At 44.6% G+C, this 20,640-nt stretch overlaps 1 protein-coding gene across 2 annotated transcripts in view; it reads left to right on the plus strand.

The window, feature by feature from the left end:
• Positions 1 to 4,312: 4,312 nt before the first annotated feature.
• The window catches only part of CBL (Cbl proto-oncogene), a 98,351-nt gene continuing 82,023 nt past the window's right edge, over positions 4,313 to 20,640 (plus strand). For both annotated transcript variants that reach the window (XM_070426231.1, XM_070426232.1), the window contains exon 1: positions 4,313 to 4,769. In XM_070426231.1, the coding sequence (XP_070282332.1) occupies positions 4,581 to 4,769 (189 nt within the window). In that variant the 5' untranslated portion in view covers positions 4,313 to 4,580. The remainder of the gene's footprint in view (positions 4,770 to 20,640) is intronic.

Here is a 20,640-nt window from a genome sequence, read left to right on the forward strand (position 1 = left end):
GTGCCCGCGGGCCGCATGCAACCCACAACGAATACTTCTGTGGCCCAGCCAATATAACGATAGTGAGAAACGTTTAAATAAAAATTTAGTAACTTAATTTTTACAATATCCTGTTATACATAATTATTAACAACGAACTACAACATTCACTAATGACTGATTACTATAATCGTGTTGCATTCATTTCCCTTAGGCGCACAATTTCTCTCCACTAACACTAGCGGCGAATATTTTAGCAGCTGATGGCCACGTCATTAGTCTTGGACTGACTTGTTTGGTGAGAGCAACAGGAAATATTTCGCTTTTGGAGAACAAGAAAAATCAGTTTATTTGCGTTACGCTTATTAATTTGTGCAGTTATTCAGTGTCTGGTAGTTAATGTTCAAGAAAAAATATTGTTATTAAAATGTTCTATTATTTTGTTAATGACTCATTTATTTCAGCCCTTTGTATTCAGCATGTCTCTCCCGAAATAAACTTACATTTCTATGAAAATAGAAGCTGTTGTTTTTTTGCAGCCCACATACACTTCAACCTTGTTTATTTGGCCCGTGTTAGCCTTTGAGTTTGACATGCTTGGTCTATCCACTGAGCCAAACCAGCTGGGTAAGCCTATTGTTTTTCTGCATCGAAATGTCTGGGTAACTTGTAACTTCCCTTTCTCAGGACCCCTCAGGGCCCAACAAATGGCACCAGGCGGGGGACCACAAATTCCCTCACTGTTTTCATCATGTTAATTGTTGCCTGTTAACTACCCCGCACCCACCTATATAAAAAAGCATGTGTCCATCATTTCGCTTTTTATCCAATCCCAGAGGTCGCGCCCCCCCCCCCCCCCCGACTTTGCTTTCTCCCGCCTCCCTAATCTATCACCAATGGATTTCATGTAACCCACTTACATCTCCTCCTTTGATGGTCATTTATAAAAACAAGGTAAAAACCCGCCATTCTCCAGAGCATTATCCCAATAAGTTCACATTTTGCTTCCTGGCAATTGTGGACAGTTTGGTTCAAATAAACTCACCAAAATTCTTTCCAGGCTTGAATGTTCTTTTGCGTTAACAGAGGGAAGGATTGTTTCTTGCTGGAGTGTCTGGTAAGGACACTATTTGGAGTGACTTTTGAAGAATGGATTTGATTTTAGCAGCACACCTTAGAGGTGTTACAGGATTGCAGGCAGGAGGACTAGGGACATGGAGACAGGAAAGTTAAAACAAGGCCAAAACCTGTGGGCAATTTGCAGCCAGCCTATAACTACCAAGCCATTATCTTCCCAGCCAAGGACACAGAGCAAATGGCTAAACACCTCCCTAAGGAGAGGATGGGGGCGTGGGGGGGGGGGGGGGGCGGGGAGTGGTGTCGGGGGAAGATGGGTAACGGGCAAAGGGCCGCTTTACTTCCTAAGCAGAGAAGCCAGCAGTGCCAAGGCTGGGCCAGGGAAAGTTCAGGTGCTTCTCAGGAATTCTGGGAAGGCCACAGCAAGGTAAACAGGGGCCTTGAGAATTCAGCGGCACCAAAATATGTATCCAGCAAAGGAATGTTGAAGCCTATAGACAAGAGGGTATATAACGCCTCGGGCCGCACCCAGCCTGCTCTTCAGATGAGCTGAGAGCCTGTCTGCGCTGCATAAGACGCATAGGTTTGCTTGCTTTGCTTTTTCAATAAGGGGCATGCTCTAACTGCTGTAATAAATTGGCTTTCCAAAATGCAGTCAGGGTCTCTGGTATAAATTCATTTATATGGGAAGGATCGAGGCTGCGGACACCCTCTCCACGGACTCAGGGGCTGTCCAGGAACACCTCTCTGGTGTCGGTGAGACGTGCCTCTAGCACTCTGAATAACGGTTATGAAAAGAAGAAAAGAATTGTGGTATTTTCTGACTTGGTGAGTCACTCAGCACAGGATCCATGTATTGGAATAGTGTAAAACCACCAGGTAATTTGGAGTTAGATCATGGCTCTTAACTTCATTCAGGAGGAATGGGGAGCATTTAACGCTGTTTTTTTTTTTTTTTTTTTGTGATGCTGTCAGAACCATATTTAGAAGAACTGTCTAGTGACAGGATGGATTGGAGGCAGCAGGACAACCCGTGTGGAAAAGATGTCAATAGACCAGGGGAGAGAAGGAGGGCCTGGCACAAGGGGTGGCACTAGGGATGCTAAGTTTTGCCCGTTATCTCAGTGGTCGGCAAACTCATTAGTCAACAGAGCCAAATATCAACAGTACAATGACTGAAATTTCTTTTGAGAGCCAAATTTTTTAAACTTAAACTTATAGGTAGGTACATTGTTATTAACTTAATTAGGGTACTCCTAAGCTGGCCTTTGCTAAAAACGTCCTCAATCTGATTGAGGTACTCTCACTGAGGTCGACCCCTTCCAACTCTGCCATCCACACTCGTCTTGTATACTTGTTTCATCTATCTCCTTTAGTTCATCCTCTCTATATGTCCAAACCATCTCAACATACCTTTCTCAATCCTCGACACTACATCTTCTTTCACTCCACAACGTTCCCTAAAATTAACTTAGTAAATTTTACTTAAAGTTTTAAGTCTTAGTTAAACTATAGGTACATTGAATAAAACTTGATATCACACTTAATAACGATATTATTTATTGATAAAATTAAATTCCTTACAATTTACCTTACAATATCCATAAAATTAAATCATGACAATGACTGACAAACACTAATGTGAACAATGGCCTTGCATCTCCTTGGAAAGTTTGGGTAAGTCCGGTTTGTATGTTGTTATTTTTAATTTTAGGCACGATTCCAGGTTCTCATCAATAAGACGACTTCTCAATTTACTCTTGATAAGGTTCATGCTTGAAACTGATTGTTCGCATAAATATGTAGACCCAAATAAGAATGGCAAATGCTAGTTCTTTCAGTTGATTATATGAGTCAGGAATACTATTCCAGGTATTAAAAATCAACATATCTTCCTTCTCCAGGTCTTTCAAAGCAGAACACTTGTGCTGTGAACTAAGTTCACATTTGTTTTTCTCCAATATTTCTATATCAGCACAAAGACGTTCAAATTTCGAGCTCCACAGTTCTTTGTTTTTTAAATCCAGCAATTGCATTTCAAAGTTGCCAATGTCAATATTAAAGGGAGAAAAATTTAATTGTTACAGTAGCATTGAGAGGTTTTTTAACAAAGGCTAACATGCTTTGCTGTTTCTGAATTCCTGAAGCCTGTTGAGAAAAGCTTCCCTCATATTTAAAATACCACATGTGGTATTTTGTGAAAGAGCCACACTCAAGGGGCCAAAGAGCCGCATGTGCCTCGCGAGCCGCGGTTTGCTGACCACTGGCCTAGATTCTCCCTTGGGAGTGTCCTCACTTTCTAGATAGGAACTAATCAAGGAAATTCCGCTGGAGGAAATGACACTGTGGATTCGTCCTCAACCTTCCATAAAGGCCTTTGAACTGCAGCGCCAGGAGATCTGGCTGGGGGTCTCCAGTGAGAAATGTTTCCCGTAAATGCAGGAGTGCTTGTCAGCTGACTTCCCTAATCGGCCGCGGGTTTTGTGGAAGAGCCAGGCGGGCGAGCTAAGGTGGAACTGAGTCCCTATTGACACACCAGTGTCTGCAAGTTCCCCAAGAGGAGGCTCAGAATTAGCAAATGAGGGCAGGGCACTTCCTTCTTTGGGAGGGAAGTTCCTTTTTTCAAAGTTCTTCCAACCGAACTCTTAGATTAGAAAAAGGGAAGTGAGGGGGAGCTGCGGAGGACTCCTCGCCGGACTCAGCCCCGCAGGCTGTGGCCAGGCCTGGCCCGGCGGCCGCGGTGCGGGGCGCTGAGCAGGGGATCTTGCGTACATGCTCAGTTCCCAGCAAAGGAACTTGGGTTCAGAAGCCCAAAGGGGGAAGTGTCGTGTGCTCAGAGGTCAAAGGGCGCGCGGGGAGAGCAGCTCACGGCGCGCTGTCTCAGCCTTTCCCTGGGGTCCGATCCGTTCCCAGGATCCGCGCTCTCAGTCGCGTCCGCGGCCGCCGAGGGTGAGTGTAGACGCACCGCCACCCGCGCGGCGTGGGGATCCCGCCCCTCCTTCCACCGCGGAACCCGCGCTCCCTCCTCTGGCGGCCGCGGCAACAGACTTGACCTTCGGGTTCTTCCTCCGCGACCCAGGTTCCAGCCGCCAGGACCCACTCACCCCGCGTCCGACCTGCCGCCCGCGGGGACCCGCGCGGCCCGGCCCAGTCCAGTGCGCAGACTCGGACCAGGCCCCGCCCCTCGCCGCCCGGCCCCGCCCCTCGCCGCCCGGCCCCGCCCGGCCGCTCCCACGCCCCGCCCGCCGGCCGCCGGGCGAGGAGGAGGGAGGAGGTGGAGACGGCGCTCAGCTTGGCTGCCGGCCGCGAGCGGGCGGCGTGGGGTCGCTGGCCCGTGGGGACGAGGACGCCCGATCTCCGAGCTCCGCGGACCCCTCGGCTCCGACACCGCCCCTCCCTGCGCCGCCCTCCCTGCGCCGACGCCGGCGGCTGGGCGAGGCCCCGCGCGCCCTCCCGCGCCCCGCTCGCCACCCTGCGGAGCCGGCGGCCCGGCCCCAGCGCCCCCGCGCCCCGCGCCCGCGGCCATGGCCGGTAACGTGAAGAAGAACGCGGGTCCCGGGGGTGGCGGCGGCTCCGGGGGCTCGGGCGCGGGCGGCCTGATCGGGCTCATGAAGGACGCCTTCCAGCCGCACCACCACCACCACCTCGGCCCCCACCCGCCGGGCGCCGTGGACAAGAAGATGGTGGAGAAGTGCTGGAAGCTCATGGACAAGGTGCGGGCCTGCGGCCGCGGGCGGGGGGCGTGGGCGTGGGCCGCGGCGGGCGGCGAGGAAACGGGAAGCGGGGGGAGGGGACGTGTCAGGCGAGGCCGGGCGGCGCAGAGCCGGGGTGCCGGGCTGGAGGCGGGGGGTCGCGGGGCGGGGAGCCGGGGCGGGGGGTAAGGGCCGCGGCAGCTGCGGGTGGGGGACGTGGAGGAGGTGCGTGTGGCGAGACAAAGGGCCTGGGGTGCAGGTTGGCGGGGAGCCGCGGGGCGGAAGTGCGGTGGGGGTGCGGGCTTGGGGCGCCGCGCAGGGCGCAGGGCGCAGGGCTGTGGGTCGCGGCCCGGCCGGGGCTGGGGGCGGGGTGAGAAGTGCTCGGCGGCCCGGCCGGCGGCCGGTGCCCGGAACTGACTCCTGGAGCCGCTGCGCCGGAGGGGCCGGCGGGACCCCCCCAGGCACGCTGCCTCGGTTGCCGTTTAGTTTGCTTTCTCCTTCAGCCGTAACACCAAGATGGAAGGAACTGGGGTGCTTCACTGGCCTCCCCTGCCCGCGCTGGCGCAAGTTTTATCCTCACAGCCCGCGGCCGCCCGCGGGGCACAGATGTGCGCGGAGAGACCGCGGGTTCTGCGGAGCGGGTGTCGGGAAGGTGCGCCGCCGGGCGAGCTGCTGAGCCGCAGGCGCCGCTGCTCAACTTCCTCTCTCACCGCCCGGCTGGGTTCTGCTTTGTGTAACGGACTTGTCTCCTGACTGCAGCACCTGGCTACCCTGCTCCGTGGGCTGCTTTGATTACCTGCTGAAAATTTTTTAAAAATATATTTTTATTGATTTCAGAGAGGAAGGGAGAGAGAGAGAGAAACACCCATGATGAGAGAGAATCATGGATCGTCTGCCTCCTGCACTCCCCCCACTGGGGATGGAACCCACAACCGGGACATGTATGTGCCCTTGGCCGGAATCGAACCCGAGACTTCAGTCCCCAGGCCCACGCTCTATCCACTGAGCCACACCAGCTAGGGCTAAAAATTTTTTTAGCAAGTTTGAAAAATAACACCATTATATTAGCCACTTTAAGTTTGGCCTTTGGGAGAACTATACTTCCTGGAAGTCGTGTCTGTATAACGAAATATAGTAGTTAGTCCCAAGTACTGAAGAGTGTTTTGAAGCAGTCTAACAATTTGTCCCAGAGAATTCAATACAACAGTTCCTTGATCTCTTTCACATTATTAATAACTTGTTTCTGTGAAATTTATATTGTAAGTGAGAAGTGATTAGAAGGATCTGGCACATTGTACGAGAATGGTGTGATTTCCGCAGTAAAATCGGTTATGCTCTGGTCCAAGATTTCGCTTCTGAAAAGTATTTCCTGTATTGTTTTGGATTAGAAACCACTAATAACAATGATTATGAGCCCTAGCTGGTTTGGCTCAGTGGATAGATCGTCGGCCTGTGGACTGAAGGATCCCAGGTTCGATTCCAGTCAAGGGCACATGCCTGGGTTGTGGGCTTGATCCCCGGTAATGGTGTGTAGGAGGCAACTGGTCAATGATTCTCTCTCATCATAGATGTTTTTATCTCTCTATTCCTCTCTCTTCCTCTCTGAAGTCAATAATCCTATATAATAAAAGCCTAATATGCTAAGTGTCTGGTTGGCTGGTCAGCTGTTCAACCAATCAAAGCGTAATATGCTAATGATATGCTAAGGCCACTCAACCGCTTGCTATGATGTGCACTGACCACCAGGGGCAGACAGTTGACTGATCGACCAGTCGCTGTGATGTGCACTGACCACCAGGGGGCAGACACTCCAGCTGATAGGTTAGCTTGCTGCTGGGGTCCAGCAGATTGGGGCTGAGCTAGATGGGCCGGACATGCCCTGGAGCCCTCCTGCGGTCTCTCACTGGCTGGCCAATCTCCCGCATCCCTCCCCGGCCGATTGTGTGTTGGTGGGGACCCCCTAAGGGGATGTTGGAGAGCCAGTTTTGGCCTGACGGCCGAACGATCGGTCACTATGACGCACACTGACCACCAGGGGGCAGACGCTCATTGCAAGAGCTGCTCCCTAGTAGTCAGTACGCTCCCACAGGGGGAGTGCCACTCAGCCAGAAGCCGGGCTGATGGCTGGCGAGCGCAGTGGCGGGAGCCTCTCTTGCCTCTGTGGCAATGCTAAGGATGTCCGACTGCTGGCTCAGTTGGACATCCCCTGAGGGCTCCCGGACTGTGAGAGGGTGCAGGTTGGGCTGAGGGACACCCCCTCCCCCCAAGTGCATGAATTTTGTGCACCAGGCCTCTAGTAATAATAATAAAAAAAAATACATATATATGTAAAAACATGAATGTACTCAAAATCTGAAGTTTGTAGGTTTGCATTTTAGGAATTTGCAGTTAAGACTGAAATGGTTCTTCTGGTATACAAAAATGTTTCCATTTCTAATTAGTCTCTCATATAAGATGTGTACGCAATGTATCAAAATTGTATTGATTAGAGACCTCTTCCAAAAAATAAACTTCAATCAAACTTTTGAGTCTGTAAGGTAGTCCAAATAAGATCCCTTCTTAAGTCTTCCCGCTTCATCTATTTAAAGCATGTGTGTTGAATTTTTATTTCTTCTGCAGAATGTTTAATTATTTGGGAAGAATAAGGAGGACACAGAGTTTTGAGTGAAGGTGATTTTTAGGTGTTGACAGTTTCAAGGAGAGGAGGCCTCTAGCTTTTCCTCTTTAGTGTAGGGAGAGGTATTTTACTCCCGTGCTGCTTGTCTCGGAAGGTGTTTTGTAGTCCTCTTTGAGCTCTATATCACATATTACTGGTTGTGCTGAAATGAAAACTTTGTTCTTTCTGATGTAGGAAAGGTTCATACTATTTCCAGAATTTCTGAATGTTTCTGCAGTGTTGTTAGGTCACATAGTCTCTTTGACTTCTGACATTTTGAGCATAGATGTTCTCTTTTTTCACCATATTTATTGTTGGAAGTCTTAAATGTGACTTCAGGTGGTCGAAGTGGTGAAGAACTTCAAATCCATAGGTTTCACACATTTATTGAATTTAGTTCTGTCACCATCTCATACATGTTTTTTCTTTGTCATTGAAGTGAGATGAATATTATTCCAGCCTATTGTTAATTAGTTTATTGATTTAGCACTGAAAATCTTTAGTCTCCTGCCCTCTTGCAATATTGGATGTATGCAGATGGAGACGTTGGCATAAGTCATATGTTCTGGGCAACATAGGCCCAATTCACTAATTCATTCATAGGCTCAGTTTATTAAACCATTGTGGGACTTAAACTGGTTGGAAAAATACTTGTGCTGCAATGCTTGTTATTAAACAAAAGACATGCTCAGCCCCGTGTGTGTGTGTGTGTGTGTTTTAACCAACCCAGAATATTGTGTAATGCTTGTGTAAACACTTGTATGTGAAGAGAGTGCCTAGTAAAGAAACTACTGGACAGGGGAATGGAGAGAGAAATCATAAATTTCCTTAAGTGTAGATTTAGAAGTATGAAGGTATTGGTTTAGTGAGACACTCAAAATTCCATTATGAAGTAGAGCAGGAGGTGGCAAACCTTTCTGTCGGGGGACAAATAGTAAATATTTTAGGCATTGCTGTCCACATACTCAGTCCCATATTCTTGGATGTTGTTTATACAACATTTTTAAATGTAAAAGCCACCCTAGCTGGTTTAGCTTAGTGGATAGACTCTATCCGATAGAGTGTTGGCCTGTGGACTGAAGGTCCTGGGTTTGATTTCGCTCAAGGGCACGTGCCTGGGTTGCAGGCTCGATCCCCAGTAGGGAGCGTGCAGGGGCAGCTGATCAATGATTCTCTCTCATCATTGATGTCTCTCTCTCTCTCTCTCTCCCTTTCTGAAATCAATAAAAATATATTTTTTAAAAACGTAAAAGCCATTCTTAGCTTGCAGGTGTGCAAAAAGCTGTAGGCTGTAGTTTACCCACTTCTGAAGTGGAGCATCATGCTGGCAGAATTTTAGGTGTATACTATGTTTTTATTTTAAATAAGTTTACATCATTAAAACATTAAGGTGTTGATTTTTTAAAAAAATGGGATGTAATTTATTGGAAAATGCTTCCCGTTAAAGCAGGAGTTCAAAAAAAGTGTTTCCAGCTCCAGATTTCGAAAAATCCCAAGCCTGCGACTCCTGGGTGAGTGGTGGAAAGACATCTCTAAAATGTTTTAATTATCATCATGTGCATAATTTAATCAATTGAATAAGTAAAACAATCAAACCAAATAACATTGCTTGAAACTTAAGTTAAAAAAAAAACCGTATAGGGAGGCGGTTAGCTCCACAGGCCACACACCCAAAGGGAGGTTTTGGCGGGCACCAGATCCTACGGGGTGGATTTTGCTTTGTGTGATTAGCTCTTGCACAGCAACTCATACACTGTGGTCGGGGCCAAGCCTCATAGTCAGCCAGGCTGAAGGCCAGCCCCATCCACGGGAGGTCAAACAGCAATCAAGACAACTACAATAGGAGGGCTCATAACCCACACAGAAACTGTTCTGGAGCACCCAGCCTAAGTGATCAGGGAGACTGTACCACTGAGCCCCACAGGATACCTGCTACATAAGGCCACCCTACCAAGACTGGAACACAGAGCAGATTGACCTGATACACAGAAATAAATACACAGAGACAGCCAAAATGGGGAGACAAAGAAGCATGCTCCAAATGAAAAAACAGGAGAAACCTCCAGAAAAAGAATCTACCAGATCTAGAGTTCAAAACAATGGCTATAAGGATGCCCAAGGAACTTAGGGGAAGAGTGGATGAACTCAGTAAGAACTTAATGCAAGAGATACTAAGCATAAAAAAGGACCAGTCAGAAATGAAAAATACAATATCTGAAATGAAGAATACACTAGAAAGCCCTGGCTGGGTGGCTCAGTTTATAGGAACGTTGTCCTATACACCAAAAAAGGTTGCAGATTTGATTCCCGATCAGGGCATATACCTAGGTCAGTGATGGCGAACCTATGACAGGCGTGTCAGAGGTGACACGCAAACTCATTTTTTTGGTTGATTTTTCTTTGTTAAATGGCATTTAAATATAAAATAAATATCAAAACTATAAATCTTTGTTTTACTATGGTTGCAAATATCAAAAAATTTCTGTATGTGACACGGCACCAGAGTTAAGTTAGGGTTTTTCAAAATGCTGACACGCCAAGCTCAAAAGGTTTGCCATCACTGACCTAGGTTGTGGCTTTGATCCCTGGTCAGGGTGCATATAGGAGGCAACCAATCAATGTTTATCACATCAATGTTCCTCCCTCCCTCCCTCCCTCTCCCTCTTTCAAATCAAACATATCCTAAGGTGAGGATTAAAAATACACTTGAAGGACTCAAAGGCAGATTAGATGAAGCAGAGGATCAAATCAGTGATTTGGAAGATAAGGTAGCAGGAAATATCCAATTAGAATAGCAAAAAGAAAAAATAACTTTTTTAAAAAATGAGGAACATTTAAGGGACCTCTGGGACAACATGAAATGCAACAACATCCCCATCATACGGATACCAGGAGAAGAGAGAGAGCAAGGGATTGATAACCTATTTGAAGAAATAATGACTGAAAACTTTGCAACCTGATGAAGGAAAAAGACACACAAGTCCAGGAAGTGCAGAGTCCCAAACAAGATGAACTCAAAGAGGCTCACCATAAGACACATCATAATTAAAATAGCAATTAAAGATAAAGACAGAGCCTTAGCTAGTTTGGCTCAGTGGATAGAGCATCGACCTAGGGACCAAAGAGTCCCAGGTTCAATTCCAAATCAAGGGCACGTACCTTGGTTGCAGGCTCCTCCCCAGACCAGGCCCTGGCGCTGGCCAGGGCTCCTGCAGGAGGCAAGCAATCAATGTGTTTCTCTCACATTGATGTTTTTCTCTGTTTTTCCCTCTCTCTTCCATTCTCCCTAAATTAATGGAAAAATATCCTTGGATGAGGATTAAAAAAAAAATGATAAAGACAGAATCTTAAAAGCAGCAAGAGAAAGATAGTTACCTACAAGCTCTCCTAAGATTGTCAGCCAATTTCTCAACAGAAACTCTGCCTGCCAGAAGATTGGGCTGAAATATTCAGTGATGAAATTAAAGATTTACATCCAGATTACTCTGCTCAGCAAGGCTATCATTTGAATTGAAAAAGTAAAGGGCTTCCCAGACAAAAAATGGCCAAAGGAATTCATCACCACCAAAACAGTATTTATAAGAAATGTTAAAAGGACTTTTTTAAGAAGAAAGAAAAAAAGAGGTACATAAATATGAATAATGAAGTGGCAGTAAATACATACACATAAATTTATTTATTTATTTATTTTTAAAATATACTTTATTGATTTTTTACAGAGAGGAAGGGAGAGGGATAGAGAGTTAGAAACATCGATGAGAGAGAAACACCGATCAGCTGCCTCCTGCACACCCCCTACTGGGGATGTGCCCGCAACCAAGGTACATGCCCTTGACCGGAATCGAACCCGGGATCCTTGATTCCACAGGCTGACGCTCTATCCACTGAGCCACACCGGCTAGGGCTAAATAAATTTATTTAAATCATAATTTTTCAATTACAGTTGACATACAATACAGGAGTTGGCAACAATAGGTTTGCAGTTATAGTACACATAAATAATACAATGACTAAGAAATCTATATAAAAGGCTAAGCGACCTTCCAACTGTTCGACTGGTAGCTATGATGTGCACTGACCACCAGGGGGCAGACGCTCAACGCAGGAGCTGCTGAGCTGTGGTGACTTGGCAGTGGTGGTTCTTGGGTGACGTACCCTGGAGCCAGAGAGGAGGGAGCCCAATTCCAGGGTTTGTCACCCAAGAGCTGCCCTCTTGCAATCCGGAACCCCTTGGGGGATGCTGGAGAGCCGGGTTAGGCCCAATCCCTGCAGGTCAAGCCGAGGGACTCCGCTCACTCTGCAGACGCCCTTTGAGCCATGGCACTGCCCCAGGTGCAGCTGGCCAGGGAGAGACTGTAGGAGGTTGGCTCCAGGGCGTGTCAAGCCCATCTCACCCAGTCCCACCCTGCCGGCCACCTTCTAATTAATTTCCTTTCAATGTGCATGAATCTGTGCACCAGGGCACCAGTATTAATATAAGAGTAAATTCTGTTTTATTTACTCACAACTATAAATCTACTTTTGCCCACCTCTGTATTATTTTGGTTTCAGGTGTACACCTCAGTGATTAGACATTCTATAAGTTACTAAATGATCATCCTGATAAATCTTGTACCCATCTGACACCATACATAGTTATTACGATATTATTGACTATATTCCCTATGCTGTACTTTAACAGTCCTGTGACTGTTCTGTAACTATCTATTTGCACTTCTTAATCCCTTCACCTTTTTCACCCAACCCCCAAACTCCCTCCCAATCATCAAAATGTTCTCTGACTGTTCTGTTTGTTCATTTGTTTTTTTTAGATTCAATTGTGTGTGTGTGTGTGTGTGTGTGTGTGTGTATAGTCATCTTATTCATATATTTGATTTTTCTTCTTTTTTAAAAAAAATATATTTTATTGATTTTTTTTTATAGAGAGGAAGGGAGAGGGATAGAGAGTTAGAAACATCAATGAGAGAAAAACATCGATCGGCTGCCTCCTGCACACCCACCACTGGGGATGTGGCCGCAGCCAAGGTACATGCCCTTGACCGGAATCGAACCTGGGACCTTTCAGTCCGCAGGCTGAGCTCTAGCCACTGAGCCAAACCAGTTAGGGCTGATTTTTCTTCTTAAAGAAGACTAATATTTTATGTAACGCTGGTTTGGCAGTGATGAACTCCTTTATCTTTTTCTTGTCTGGAAAGCTCTTTATTTCTCCTTCAATTTTAAGTAATAGCTTTGCTGGGTAGAATAATCTTGTGGATAACTTACTGGTTTTCTCTTGCTGCTTTTAAGATTCACTCTTTGTCTTTTAACCTTTTGTATTTTAATTATGATTTGTCTGGGTATGGTCCACTTTAGGTTCGTTTTGTCTGGGCCTCTGTGCTTCCTGGACTTGTGTGTCTTTTTCCTTTACCAGGTTAGGGAAGTTTTCTGTCATTTTTTAAAAAGTAATTCTTTATTGTTGAAAGTATTACATACATCCACTCCCTCCCCGCACCGAACCCCTCCAGCTCCTTCCCCCCCAGCATTTTTAAAAATAGGTTTTCAATTTCTTACTCTCTCTTCTCCTTCACTGTTTTGATTCTCGGCTTCATCTTCCCTACTGTTGATTCCCTGTAAATTATTCTTTTTATTTATGTATGCTGCAAACTTGACCAGAAGCCAGTAATCATTTTATTTTTATTTTTTAAAATATATTTTATTGGTTTTTTATGGAGAGGAAGGGAGAGGGATAGAGAGTTAGAAACATTGATGAGAGAGAAACATCGATCAGCTGCCTCCTGCACACCTCCTACTGGGGATGTGCCCACAACCAAGGTACATGCCCTTGACTGGAATTGAACCTGGGACCTTTCGGTCCACAGGCCGACGCTTTATCCACTGAGCCAAACCAGTTAGGGCAGCCAGTAATGATTTTAAATATAATTGGATTAAGTGCTCCAATCAAAAGACATAGAGTAGCCCTGGCTGGGTGGCTCAGTTGCTTGGACCTGTACACCAAAAGGTTGTGGGTTTGAGTCCCTGTAATGACATATATCTAGATTGTGGGCCAGATCTGATCCCCTGTTGGGGTGCGTACGAGAATCAACTGTGCAATGTTTTTCTCTCATATTGATGTTTCTCTCTCTCTCTCTCATCAATAAAAGCATATCCTCTGGTGAGGAAAAGAAAAAAAGACATAGAGTATCTGAATTGCTAAAACAAAACCCATATATATGCTGTTTCCAAGAGACTTACTTTAGACCAGCGGTTCTCAACCTGTGGGTCGCGACCCCTTTGGGGGTCGAACGACTCTTTCACAGGGGTCGCCTAAATACATCCTGCATATCAGATATTTACATTACATTTCATAACAGTAGCAAAATTACAGTTATTAAGTAGCAACGAAAATAATTTTATGGTTGGGGGTCACCACAACATGAGGAACTGTATGAAAGGGTCGCAGCATTAGGAAGGTTGAGAACCACTGCTTTAGACGAAAGACACACACAAACTGAAAGTCAAGGGGTAGAAAGATTTCATGCAAACAAAAACAAACAAAAAAAGCTACGGTAGCAATACTTATATCAGACAATATAGACTTTAAAAGAAAGACTGTAGTAAGAGACAAAGAAGGACATTTCATAATGGTAAAGGGATCAATCCAACAGAAGGGTATAACCCTTGTATACATTTTTGTCTGCAACATAGGGGCACTGAAATACATAAAGCAAATATTGATGGACATAAAGGGAGAGATCAACTGTAATACAGCCATAGTAGGGGACTTGAACACCCTTTGACATCAGTGGGCAGGTCTTCCAGACAGAAAATCCAAAAGGAATTACTGTAGCCTCAAATGACACATTATAACAGATGGATTTAATTGTTATTTTTAGAGCATTTCACCCTAGAGAGCAGTAGAATATGTTTTCTCTTCATATGCACAGGGAACATTTTCTTTTTTTTAAAAAAATATTTTATTGCTTTTTTTTACAGAGAGGAAGGAAGAGGGATAGAGAGTTAGAAACATCGATGAGAGAGAAACACCGATCAGCTGCCTCCTGCACACTCCCTACTGGGTATGTGCCCGCAACCAAGGTACATGCCCTTGACTGGAATTGAACCCGGGACCCTTCAGTCCGCAGGCCGACGCTTTATCCACTGAGCCAAACCGGTTAGGGCCACAGGGAACATTTTCTACAATAGATCACTTGTTAGTCCACAAAACAAGTCTCAGTAAATTTAAGAAGATTGAAATCATAACAAGTATTTTCTCTGATATAGTGGTATAAAAAGATAAATCAATTACTAGGAAAAAAACACACACCTGAAAAACACAAACACATGGAGGCTAAATAACATGTTACTAAACAATGAATAAGTTAACAGTGAGATGAAGAAGGAAATCAGAAGATACAGTGAGACAAATATAAGTGAAAAAAAGGAACCCCAAATCTATGAGTCATAGCAACAGCAGTTCTAAGAGGCAAATTCATAGCAATACTAGCCTACCTCAAGAAACAAGAAAAATCTTAAATAAGCAATCTAACCTTACATCTATAGGAACTAGAAAAAGAACAACAAAAAAAGCCCAAAGTGAGTAGAAGTAAAAAAATAAAGATCAGAGCAGAAATAAACAAAATAGAGTAAAAAAAAAATCAATACAAAAGATCAGTGAAGCAAAGAACTGGTTCTATGAAAAGATAAACAATATCGATAAACCTTTAATCAGACTCATCAAGAAAAAAAGAGGACCCAAATAAATTTTAAAAAGTGAAGAAGAAATAATGAACACTACAGAAATACAAAGGATTATAAGAAAATACTCTTAAAATTATATACCAACAAATTGAACAATCTGAAAGATATGAATAAATTCCTAGAAATATACAATCTTCCAAGATTGAATTGAGAAAAAAACAAAACCTGAACATACCAGTTACAACCAACAAAATTGAAGCAGTAATAAAAAAAATTTCCAATAAACAACATTCTGGATTGGATGGCTTCACAGATAAATTTACCAAATATTTAAGGAAGAACTAACACCTATCCTTCTATGTGAGGTGATGGATGTCAACTAAATTTACCGTGGTAATCATTTCACAGTATATACTAGTACATATATCAAATCATTATTTTGTACACTCAGTACCTGCTCCTACCCACCTGCCTCCCCACCAAAAAAAGCACCTTGAGTTAATTAACATCCTATATTTTGGAAGTAAGATGCAAATGATAGAACGTATGAATCAGCATATATTAAAAACATTTTTATTGATTGATTTCTGGAGAGAGAGAGGAAGGGGAGGAGAGAGAAACATCAGTTTGTTGTTCCACTTATTTATTTATTCTTTGGTTGTTTCTTGTATGTGCTCTGACCGAGGGTTAAACCTGAAACCTTGGTGTATCCAGGCAGTGCTCTAACCAATGCAGCTCCCCAGCCATGGCTGAATCAGTGTATTTCATTGGACTTCTTATTCCCTTTCTTGCCTTTCTTCCTATGTTTGCCTGGTCACTAAATCCCAAGCAGAGTGCTTGGTGTAAATTCTTATCCTACAGGAGATTATGTTATAGTGATAAGTGACCACATAAGTGTGTACAGAGTGATAGGAGATCTCAAGTTTAAATACAGCATACATATTTCTTCTGTGCTTATCTGAGCTTCTTAAGATTGTAAGCTTCTCGGGAAGGCAGCTGGAGGCTGCTTATCTGCTGCATTGTCCAGTCTGCAGGTCTTACACAATAGTAAGTGCTTTGTAAATATTTGTTACCAACGTATTTACTGAAAGGGAAGGGCATTGAGATGGGAATGATTTTAATTACATTAAACGGACTTATTTCTTGCTGTAGCCCTTTAGTGATATCATCCGTCCGTCCGTCCATCCACCCATCCATTCCTTCCCTTTTTTAAACATTTATTTTATTTTTATTTGTTTATTTAGTTTTTAAACATAATGGTTTTATTTATTTTACTTTTTAAATCTATTTTTTAATTGATTTCAGAGAGGAAGGGAGAGGGAGAGATAAAAACATCAGTGATGACAGAGAATCATTGATCAGCTGCATCCTGAATGCCCTCTACTGGGGTTAGAGCCCACAACCCAGGCATATGCCCTTGGCAGGAATGAACCCAGGATCCTTCAGTCCACAGGCTGACACTCTATCCACTGAGCCAAACAGCTAGGGCTATTTATTTCTAAAAATATATTTTCATTGATTTCAGAGAAGAAGGGAAAAGGAGAAAGAATAGAAACATCAGTGATGAGAAAGGATCATTGATTGGCTGCCTCCTGCATGCCCCCTACTAGGGATCAAGCCTGTGGCCTTGGCATATGCCCTGACCAGGAATTGAACCGTGACCTCCTGGTTCATAGGTCGACACTCAACCACTGAGCTACATTGGCCATGCCTATTGATTTAGGTAGCATAGAAAGGGAGGGAGGGAAGGAAGAAGGGAGGTGGGAAAGAGAGAAGGAAAGAGAAAAAGAAACATGGATGTGAGAGAGACACATTAATTGGTTGCCTCCCACATGTGCCCCTACTGGAGTCGGGGATTGAACCCACAACCAAGATATGTGCCCTTGATTGGGAAATGAACCCATCACCATTCAGGATGCAGGCAGATGCTCTAACCGCTGAGCAGCACCAGCCAAGGCTATCATCCGTTTTTTATAGATGAGGTAGGCCGAGAGGTTATGTAAGTTAGTAGTGGAGACTGACTTGGATTCAAGCATTACGCACCATGTAAGGTTTAGTTGTTTCCTCCATACAATACCTTCTTGGGTGTATATAACAAAGTCTCCATAACACAAGCCATTCAGAAAGTGACCTATGTGGGCACACAGCAGCATTGCACACATGAACAAACGCCTGCCAGTCACACAACCAAAGAGGTGTGGCTCAGCAGATAGAGTGTCAGCCTGTGGACTGAAGGGTCCCGGGTTCGATTTTGGTCAAGGGCACGTGGCCAGATTTCGGGCTCCATCCCCAGTGGAGGGTATGCAGGAGGCAGCCGATCAATGATTCTCTCTCATCATTGATGTTTCTTTCTCTATTCTATCTCTCCCTCTCCCTTCCTCTCTGAAATCAATAAAAATATATATAAAAAGAGAGTGTTTAATTAGTACCATTCAACACAATATCTTACCTACTTTTAAGTTAAGGGTTTGTGTCTCTTCAAATTATGTGTACTGGCCCCAGCTGGTTTGGCTCAGCGGATAGAGTTTCCACCTGTGGACCAAGGTCCCGGGTTCGTTTCTGGTCAAGGGCACATACCTTGGTTGCAGGCTCCTTCTGGCCCAGGCCCTGGTTGGGGCTCGTGCAGGAGGCAACCAGTGATGTTTCTTTCACATTGATGTTTCTCTCTGCCTTTCACTGTCTTCCACTCTCTCTAAAAATCAATGGAAAAATATCCTTGGGTGAGGATTAAAAAAAAATGTGTACTGGTTAATTTGCATAGAGGTTTGTACACCCTATTTTCCCATCACATTTAATTCAAGTTATCTGTGCTAACATTTATACTTTTACTAGAGGCCCAGTGCACAACATTCATGGGGGGGGGGCGGGGGTCCCTCAGCCCAGCCTGTGCCCTCTCGCAGTCCAGGACCCCTCTGGAGGGACATCGACTGCTGGTTTAGGCCCACTCCCGCCACTGCTGCTGTGCTTGCCAGCCATGAGCCCGGCTGCGGGCTGAGCGGTGCTCCCCCTGTGGGGGCAGCTCCTGCATTAAGCGTTTGCCCCCTGGTGGTCATTACATGTCATAGGGACCGGTCGTTCCACCATTCGGTCTATTTGCATATTAGGGTTTTATTATATAGGATTCCATCACTCTTCCTCACTAGAGCTCCTCAGGACCCAGGCTTTGCCTGAACTTCAGTTCCTGTGCCCAAGATATAGCACTTAGAGTGAAGTGCAACCGTTTTACTTAAAGTGGGATCAGAATATAGTCCCTCTTTTTCTATATGATTAATTAGGAGGATATGATAGAGAATATTTTTATTTTTAATTTTAAAAAATTTTAATGCTTAATTAAAGTAACATTATAAGTAATTTCACCCTTTTTTGTTATAAAGATATCACAGTCATTGTAAAACATGTTGTTTTTATGCCTATTTAGATAAGCTTCCCCAAAGGATGTAACATTTTTAAAAAGTCCTTATGAAAAATGAGCTCAATTGAGCATTTCATGTGATTCATGATTGAAATGCTGCAAGGTCTGTAGAATAAAAGTAGTATTAGGCCAGGGAAGAAGGTAGTCTGCTCTGATCAGTCTGTGACTTTGGTTGAAGTTTTTGGTGATTCTTGCTATAGTAAAGCCGTTTTTAAAACAGAGTAGGGGAAAGTAGGTTTACAGCTGTTCATAAGGAAAATAATGCAATAATTAATAAATAATCATAAAAGAATAAACTGTGTCTTGCGTACTCACAACTGTAACTACCTTACCCCGCCCTGTACGTTAGGCAGCAGTACACCTGGTGAACCTGGTAAGTCATGAGCGGATTGGTCCGACTCCTCACTTTCACTAGCGTTCATGTTATATTCAAACATACAGTAACATTTATACAATGAAAAATTATTTCTCTAATGACCATCCCAGAACATTAAAAGAAAAATGGACTAAGTATTAGTTTGAAAACTGAGTCTGAACTTCAGTCACATTTTCTAAGCTGTTAGTTCTGATCGACATTAGGTTTGTCAGAAGAGGGGATTACAACAAGCAAGTCATTGTGACATGTTTTCCTGATTAGCACATTCTGTGCTGGAAGGAAGTAGGTGGGAGTAGTCAACAAGGAGCCCTGGAAGCCCGCTCAGCTCGGCCCCGTGTTCCTTCCTGCGGCAGGTCCAGAAAGAGGACAGGAAGGGTGCTTATGAGGGCATCAGTGGTGGCCCCTCTGGGGGTGCAGGCCCTGGGGGAGATGCCGCCCCCATCTCAGAAGCTCTGGGCTCCCTCAGAGGAAATCAGCAATGGCTCTGCAGCTGTTGAGACGGATGTTGAGTCCTGTCTAGTAGACTCCGCTGCCTGGGCACTTGTGTAAACACACGACTGCTGCCTTCCCCCGGCTCTGGGCTCAGCCATGGGGAAGCCTTAAGGTGAGGCCAGTGCATTGGTCCTTCAGTGAGTGGGGCAGGATCCTGATTCCTGCTTCCTCCTTCCTTAGACCCACTGGAAGAGCAGGACACCAGTGTAGCCCTCTGTAGAAAACAATTTATGAGCCATAAAATATACAGGACAAAATGTACCGGTCCTTGTATGCTCATGCTCCCAAATGGCTGCCCTCCAGAGCAGAGGTACCTAGTATCTAAAATGTGGGGTCCGCCACTTCAGTGCTTATCCTTTTCCCGAAGTGCTCTGCAGAGGTTGGATGGACAGCATTGTCTTTGAAAGATTTATTGACTTGATTAAGTGGTTGACTATAGCGTTTACTAAGCCTGATAACCAAGTTCTAATCATCCCTCAGATTGTAGTATCATAGCTGCTGATACATGAAAAGCTCACGTGTGTCTTATGAGAATGAAACTGAGATTCAGAGAGATTAAGTAACATGTCTAAGTCGCCCAGCTAATACTTTTGTGTGTGTGTGTTTTTTTTTTTTTTTAACTATTTTTAAAAATATATATATTTTATTGATTTTTACAGAGAGGAAGGGAAAGAGAAACATCGATGAGAGAGAAACATCAATCAACTGCCTCCTGCACACTCCCCACTGGAGATGTGCCCGCAACCAAGGTACATGCCCTTGACTGGAATCGAACCTGGGACCCTTGAGTCCGCAGGCCGACGCTCTCTCCACTGAGCCACACCGGTTAGGGCTGTGTGTGTGTTTTTTTTATGTGGATCTTGAACTGGTATTCGGACTCTGTTAAGTGATTTCTTTTCTTTTCTTTTTTTTTCAGACCAGACAAATTTAGTACTTTAAATTTCCTGAGGCTATAATCTGCCACTTGCTGGCTTAACTTAATTTCCTATATTAAAGACTTTTCTTTCTTTCAAACAGAGCAACCAACTTGGTAGGAGAGAAACATGCTTCCTGTGAAGTGATTTCTTATAAACCAGTGCTTCTTATAACATAAATTCAGATCATCTGGAGCAAGCATGTCAGACTCAAAGGCTAACACGGGCCAAATCAAGAAGGTTGAAGTGTATGTGGGCTGCAAATAAACAAAAGCTTCAATTTTTATAGTAACGTAGGTTTATTTCGATAGAGACATGCTGAACACAAAGGGCTGAAATAAATGAGTCATTGTTAAAATAAAGGA

The sequence above is a fragment of the Myotis yumanensis genome, unplaced genomic scaffold (assembly GCF_028538775.1).
Source record: "Myotis yumanensis isolate MYYU_CA2020_CCGP unplaced genomic scaffold, mMyoYum1.0.hap1 SCAF_10, whole genome shotgun sequence".
NCBI classification, from domain to species: Eukaryota; Metazoa; Chordata; class Mammalia; order Chiroptera; family Vespertilionidae; genus Myotis; species Myotis yumanensis.